Source organism: Merops nubicus, unplaced genomic scaffold (assembly GCF_000691845.1).
Source record: "Merops nubicus isolate BGI_N331 unplaced genomic scaffold, ASM69184v1 scaffold2111, whole genome shotgun sequence".
Taxonomy (NCBI): domain Eukaryota; kingdom Metazoa; phylum Chordata; class Aves; order Coraciiformes; family Meropidae; genus Merops; species Merops nubicus.
In genome coordinates, this window is record NW_008588803.1 from 8,729 (window position 1) to 16,529 (window position 7,801).

Here is a 7,801-nt window from a genome sequence, read left to right on the forward strand (position 1 = left end):
CCTAATGCCACAACTGCCACAAGATGCCTCCAGAAAATGATGCAGCGAGTTTGATTGTGGCAGATTGGACTTTTATGTCTCCTGCTTGGCTTTATTTTTTTAACATAACTGACCCATCTCCTTGCCAAAATCCTTCGAAGTTCTTCCTGGCATGAGGAAGAAGGGGGAGAAGGGGGACAGCTGGTGTTTGTACTCTTTGGTGTCACTCCTGTCCTGTTGCCTGTTGCAGAGGTGGTTCGGCTGAGCCTGCCTGAGGAGCAGAAGGTCAGTGTGAGCACCATCACCGTGGGCCTCAGCACCGTCCTGACCTGCAGCATCCGCGGGGTGCTGCGACCTCCCATCATCTGGAAGCGCAACGGAGTGGTCCTCAACTTCCTCGACTTGGAGGACATCAATGTAAGCCCTCAGTTCCTCCTGTCCTTCTCTTTTTAGGGCGTTGACTGACTTCATCTAAGAGAGGGTAGTTCTAAAGGAACAAGTTTTTTTTTGTGGGGTCATTATGTGGTAGTTCTAAGAGAACAAGTTTTTTCGGTGGGGTTATTATGGACAACTGGAAGGTGGTACTTCATCTGCTAGTTCTAAGGGAACAAGGTTTTTTTGTGGGGTTATTATGTGGTAGTTCTAAGAGAACAAGTTTTTTTTGTGGGGTTATTATGGACAACTGGAAGGTGGTGTGATGTTTTGGGTTTATGTGTGTATGTCTCAGGAATAAAGGCAAAGAGGGGTACCTGGAATATGTTGTTATGAAATTAAAACTCAGTGCTGCAGGAAATCAGAAATTAAAGGTGCTGGTGGTTCATCACTTGTTGCTCATTCAGTTTGGTGCAAGTCATGGTGCATGGACAGCAGCTCTGGAGAACCAGGGGAATGCAGCTCTACAGACCATGAACTCCTCAGGGTCCTCTTCCTTAGGACAAAGAAACAGATCCATCAAGAGCACGAAACAATCCATTTATGCTTGGCAGTGAAACCTCTCCTCTATCTAAATCAAAGAGAACATTTTTATCTCTGTTCCTTCTGTTGCACTTGCCTTTCAGCCAATTCTTGTCTCTTATTCCTCAGCTACTGTTCCTGATGAATGGTGTGAAATGTGGGATTATTCTGCAGGGTGTGGCAAATACCCTCTCAGGAAGGAAGATGAATCTCTTTTAATTCACAGTGCTGGTCTGGTGTGTGAGTCATAGCTGGTAGTAAAGACAATACCTGAATAATGGTATAAACTTAGTCACTGATTTAATAACATTTAATTATGGATAGAGTGGAAAGTGGTGGAAAGATTCTGGAGGAGCAGAAAGACAAAAAATACAGTCTCTATTTCATCTCTCTTTGCATTAAAGCACACAGTAAATCAGGTTTGATTTTAATTACCCGACAGCAAGAGTTGATTTATATTTTTGTTCTTGTTAATTTGATAACCACCCCGTTCAGAGCTGTTACAGTCAATGCTGTAGCTCCCTAAATGGTTGTGTGTGCAGGATTGCTGAAATGTGAAAAAACTTTGGTTTACTCTTCTACATCACTACATGAAGATTACATCAGAGGGGACAGAATAGTCATTGCAACTCAGTGCCTGATTTGTTGACTTGACCTTAGGAGGAAAATTATTTTTAAGAATATTTTATCTTCTAAATTACATAGAGGTGATTGCTGTGTGCACAAACTCAGGAGCTGGAACCATCTCAATATTCTTTTCTTTCCATCAAAGCAAGGATCCCCCTTTGAAAGTGCATTTCTTGTCTGGAGCATGACCTCATGTTGATGGTCTTTAGAACAGATCCATTCCTTGGCACAGATTAAGCTTAGGAAAAGCTTAAAAAATTGCACACTCTGCTTGGTTTAATCAGAACTGGGCAAATTCAACAGCTTTTTGTGGGCAGAGTCTGGAAAGTTCTATTGTAGTAGATCTGAGACGTGGTTTTAGAGTCAGTTTTGTTGGGCTCAAGATGGAGCTGGGCTCAGAAGCAAGGTTCAGCTGTCCTAAAATCTCATTTCCACACACTCTGGAGGCTCAAGAGCGGTCTTAGAATTTTTTGGCCAGAAATAATGAAAATTCCAGGTATTTATCCCACCTTCATGAAATTTTAGTTAGCACATAAATCTTAAAAGATTAAAGTTCACGTGTGAACTGGGCACAAAATGCTAGTCCAGGAACTGGGGTAAAAGTGCATCCTTGAAGGGCAGATAGCACATAGCTCTGAGGCTTCATTTGCAGCTCCTCCTATTTTAAAGAGAATTTTGAGGGGTACATTTTCAGGCTGAATTGGCAGCTCCCCCCTGATTTAGCACTGGCCCAAGTGAATTTCTGCTGTACTTCTAAGTAATTCTCTTTCTCATTGGATATTAAATGTTAAGAGGAAGAGTTATGTCCTTGCACTGGTTCCTGAATGATTGAACACTCCCTAGGACAATACAGCAGGAAAAATATAATCACTTTTTGATCCCTTTGAACGAGTATATCACTGAGAAACTACATCAGAGGAGCACTCTGAGAACCTTACAAGGAGGAAAAACAGGATTTATGCCTCAGTTTTAATGTTTCACCTGTCAGTTTATGACCTCTGTCACCTTGTCATAGAACACTTGCTGCTAGTGCCCATCAACTGGTTTTTTACTCTGACAGGCACCTCCACACCTTCTTCATTTTTAATTAAATCACATTTTTTTTATCTTCTGTATGTATTGCTACTATCTGTACTCTGATCTGGTAACTTGAGGTGACAGAATTTGGGGATTTACCATCTTTTGTATTCCCTCTTCCACTATGGGCAACCTGTAGGACTCTTGAGCTCAGGAGAGGATATCAAGGATGGGCACCTGCATGTTCCAGGGAGAACTTCTGGTGGTCTCTCAGTACTGAAAGGGTGTCTATAGAAAGCTGGGGACAGGCTTTGTAACAGAGCCTGTTGCAACAGGACAAGGGGTGATGGTTTTAAACTAAAAAAAGGGAGATTTAGATGAGATAGAAGGAAGAAATTTTTTGTGCTGAGGGTGGTGATCCCCTGGCCCAGGCTGCCCAGAGAGGTGGTCGCTGCCCCATCCCTGGAACCATCCCAGGGGAGGTTGGACCAAGCTCTGAGCACCCTGCTCTAGCTGCAGATGTCCCTGCTCCCTGCAGGGGGGTTGGACTAGGTGACCTTTAAAGGTCCCTTCCAACCCAAAGCATTCTGTTTCTGTGCTGTCTGAAGCACTTGTTTGTAGCAGGCATGAAGGGATGGTCCTTCAGCTGCTCAATCCAGTCTTTTTATTTAGATCACAAGTTTTAAAAGTCCTGTACTCATGGGGTGTGAGCTTGTCTATGGGGTGGACACTTGTGTGGAGCAGGGAAGTGGCATCAAGACTGGCACTGAGGTCTTCATGGTGAAGATACGTGCAGCCATGGGTACAGAAACCCACATTAAACAATAATCTATTTTAAAGGCACTGACAGCAGGAAAGTTAAGGCAGTGTGATTCTTAATATACTTGAAGTCAGTTAATTAAATTACTTCAGTTTTCTTTGAGCACGCCTCAAGCAGAAACTCAATTGCATTTCTGCTTTTCACAATCAGGTTGGCAATTTGGCTAATTGGAAGTGCAACAGGAGATTAATTGTACCTTTTTAACTTGGAGAAAATCCTCCCTGCTCCTGGCACAATGGTAATCACATACAAAACTACAGGATTGGAAAAATCCTCGTATTATATTTCAATTAAACTCTTTCTCTTCTAAATGCTAATTCAGGTAATCAGATGAAAATAGAAGCTCGAGTCTGCAAAAACCAGAATCCTTCCAGCTAGGTGGGAGAGCAGCACTGCAAAGCACTTTGTGGCTTTTTTTCTCTCCAAATTCATGATAAATGTGGTGTGAGGAGGTTGACTCTGTCCCAGATTAATACTAGAAGTGGCAAAGACGGTCAACAGAAAGCTGGATAATCCTAAATCTGCCCAGAACTGAAAGGTTGAAGATTACTATAAAGCCTGGTTGTTTAAGGGCATTACTTAAATCTTTTTTATGGGATGACTTGATTGGCAACAAAATATTAATAATTTTTTCATTGCTTTCTTAATCAGAAGCTTTCATAAGCAACAGAGTAATAATTTGTCTTGTCCTGTCTGGGAAGAACTCTATTAATGAGTTGTCACACAGCTATTGCAAAAGAGCCATCTTCATGGTAGATGTAATTAAACAATTTTTCTTGTAAACATTTCAGATTGCTTTTAGCAGGAAAATATTATTTATCCATAAATTCCCCATCCATATTATTTATCCGTTACGAGTCCCTTTGCAACTCTACAGGGAAAAAAAAGTCCCATCAACTTTTCCTCCTGCAGAAAATAACCATAATGGAGCTGAAACTGATAAGATTGGGATGGCTATAAATTGATTTCTGATGACGAATCATAAAGTGGTTAAAACGTGTCATCTTTCAAAATAATATACTTTTGCCCCTTAGGAACAAGCAGTGTGTTTTCCCAAAGATGTGATTATGAGAGCATTCCTCAATTTGAAAATGTAATAAACTCCTCGTGGAGTCAAATGTCTTTATACAATGTTTATAGGATGTTGTTTCACATGATTGGACGTTATCTCCGGAGGAACGTGAGTCAATTTCTAAGCAAAAATTGATAAAGAAAAGTTATTCCTTCAGAAGTGTGGTAGAAACACCCCCAAACCAAAGGGAATGCTGCCATTAGACAACAAGTGGAATGCAGGTAGGTAGGAATGGGGTGAATTCTAGAGTGTAATGCAGGTAGCTATAACTGGAATCCCATCCAGGAGCAAAGACAAAGCTCCAGAGCCAAGTCCAAATAGTGGCAAACCCTCCAGGGAATTCAGGCAGGGGCAGTGGGAGTGCTTTGCAGCTCCTTTATGGCTTTTCTTTCTCCTCCTTTGATGAAAAATCAGTAATTTGCCTTAAAAAGCATGCTCCCAGGAGTTAGCAAAATGCAGCAGATTATCCCTTTGCTCTTTCACTTGTACCTATCAACCAGCTTATCCTGCACTAAGTACAAACAAAAGTGTCCAGTAAGATGTCCAAGTGCCATGTTCTCAAAGAAGTCTGGAGTGTTCCTGTCTGATGTTGTGCCTTGTATGTCAGGATGTCCTGCAGGCTGTAAAGCAGATGGGTGAAAGCTGTGATGAGACAAGTCCAAGGAGAAGCTCTTCAGCATGAGGATGTGGTCCCTGCTTCAGCAAAATGCTGAGCAGCAGCTGATGGGAGCACAGCAGTGTGTCCTCCTAAGGCTCACCCAGTTTCCCTGGTCTCCTCTGCCATTGCCTCCTGTCAGGGGAAGGAAACTCAGCTGGAGAGACCTCTGCTCTCACCTTCAGCCTTTCTTGCCTTTGATAAGGCTGTGTGGAGAGAGTCTGGGTTCTGCTGCTGGGCTTCCTGTCATCACCCAGGACTTCAGAGGCAGCTGAGATGCATAGGCTGAGCTCAGAGGTGTAAGTCCCTCCTTGGAGGAGAAGGACTGATTCTCTTCTCCAAACAGGTTTTCCTCCCCACCATCCAGATCCACGCCCACCTCCATCTCTACCCACCAAACCTCAGCCAGCCCCACCCTGCAGAGAGCGTGTGGGAGTAGCAGAAGTGAATCTGGGTGTGCAGAGACCACTTTCCAAGTCCTTGATGGCTCCAGTTCCACATCTACCTGTGCACCAGGGAAGATTCTCCTCCACGTGTATCTCGTGGCTCTTAAAAGAGCCATGCCCACCTGCCTGGAGACACTTCTCATTCATTTAACTGTGCATTTTCCATGTGTAATGCCTGAAACCCAAAGCAAAGGGCCAACCTTTAAAATGCAAGTCCTTTGGGTGAGGTTTCTCATGAGAACAGGCTCCACGAAGGTGAAGTATTCCTGTTGGTGGTGTTAATGTCATTTTGCTGTTAAATAATAAAGGGACCACGTGTGACTAACCCCACTTAACACCCTGCTAATAGAAATCAGGCCATTAAAATGATCAAACCCTCCTGGATGCTGCAGTAATCCAGTGATGGGAATAAATGACAGGAAGTTACATGTTTAGAGCCAAGGGGTATTTTGTTTCTTTTCAAATCAAAGTTTCAGAAATTGCCCAGTGCTTATAGTGTCTTTGGAACATTAATACTTACAGTATTTTCAGAATATATAAGGAAGAACTTGCATCCACTTGTGCCTTCACTGGAATAGCTCATTTTTTGAGTCACAGACCTAAGTGGTTATTGCAAATGCAGAAAAAACTTCATGGAGACAAGAGTTGTTCAGCTGGTCCTGAATAGACTTCAGCTTCCTCAACAGCCCATTTTTGTGGAGGAAGATCTTCCCCTGGGAGTGGAGGAAGATCTTCCCCTGGGGTGGAGGAAGATCTTCCCCTGGGGTGGTTTTGGTTTGCTTGCATTTTTTAGGGGTATGTAAGGCACATATTGTGAATTTTTTTGGAATGCTGAGATGGGAGGTGCAGCTCCTCTATAGGTGAATCACATGGCCTCAGGCTGGGGGTTAGAGCAGAGAAGGAGAACTGAATGCAGAGTGAATCTTCTCAAAATGAGCAAGAAGAAAGGAGAGTGTCTGTCTGATGGAAAGTATTGAAGGAACTAGAGTGACAGGCTTAAAAAAATGCATCAGAAAAGAATGGAGAATGAGATGAATTAGGACTCTGAAACCAGTTGTACTCTTGTACTTGCTCTGCCTGTTGGAACTGGTAATTGAATTACAGACCCAAATCCACAAATCCCAGTTATCTACCTCTGGCCTGTAGGCAGAAAGTTGTGAATATGTTCTTTATGAGTATCATTTCCTCCCAAGATTGGTACTTACCTGTTCAGTCATGGTCATTGCATTTCTCTGCAATGTCCAGTAGATCCAATTAATAGAAACATCTCCCTGAATCCCTGATATTCTTATTCCTCCCTTCCAGCAGCTCCAGCAGGGAGACCCACCATTGATTTTCCTCATTGTGTTGTCTCTGAGTTTCTCAGGATATAAAAGCCATCCTTTTTTATCTATATTATAATGGCACAACTACCTAAAAAGTTCATTTCTGTATCTTTAAGCCAAAAACTTTTTTGGCTCACCAGGACAGTGTTTTGTTGTGCTAAATTCTTTGAGCAGAAAAAGGAGGAGAGAGAAATTCATACCCCATCAAGCTGTGTTTGCAGTAGTTTTCTGGCATTTGCTTAAGGCTGAATTTTGCTCCATGTAAATGACTCAAGTGATAGCATGTGTAAAACCAAGAACAAATAATATTAATGAAGCATAAGTTCTCAGCTTGTCTCCAGAAATGAATTATTAAAAGCACCAAAGAAAGTGATTTAAGAGCCCATGACTAATTTAGTTTTTATTATTTTTATGTGAATCACTCATGAATCTCTTGTAAAAAAAATAAATAAATCAGAGGCATTTGATTAGTGAGGAGAAATCATTTTCAAAGTGATAGCCATTGTTGTAGATTTTGCATAATGATCATCTCATTAAATGCTTGGGTACATTTTGTTTTAAAATCTTGTAAATATTATCAGAGGGAGGTTTCTAAGACTCTGAGCACCAGACAAGCTTTTTTAACATGTGGTTCATACATTTCCAGTGCTCTGCTGTTTACTGTGAAGTCATGATGGGGTTTTTCTTCAGCTAGTGGAAAACCAGTGACACCAGTTAGCCCCAGTGCTGGGACTGGTTTTGTCAGTAGGCGCTGAAACCACTCCCAGCTTCCCAGGGCTTGGTGGAAAAGGCTGAAAGGGAAGGGTCTAGAAATGAAGCAAGTTGTTCTTATTTATTTTTATTAATATTATCATCATCATTGTTACTCAGAAATCCCAGCAACTGGTGGGATTCTCCTAAGGAAGA

At 42.1% G+C, this 7,801-nt stretch overlaps 1 protein-coding gene across 1 annotated transcript in view; it reads left to right on the forward strand.

Moving 5' to 3' along the window:
• Positions 1-229: 229 nt before the first annotated feature.
• FSTL4 (follistatin-like 4) overlaps positions 230-7,801 on the forward strand; it is a gene marked incomplete at its 5' end in the record, with an annotated part of 39,506 nt that continues 31,934 nt past the window's right edge. The window contains one exon of the mRNA XM_008949358.1: positions 230-396. Within this exon, the coding sequence (XP_008947606.1) occupies positions 230-396 (167 nt within the window). The remainder of the gene's footprint in view (positions 397-7,801) is intronic.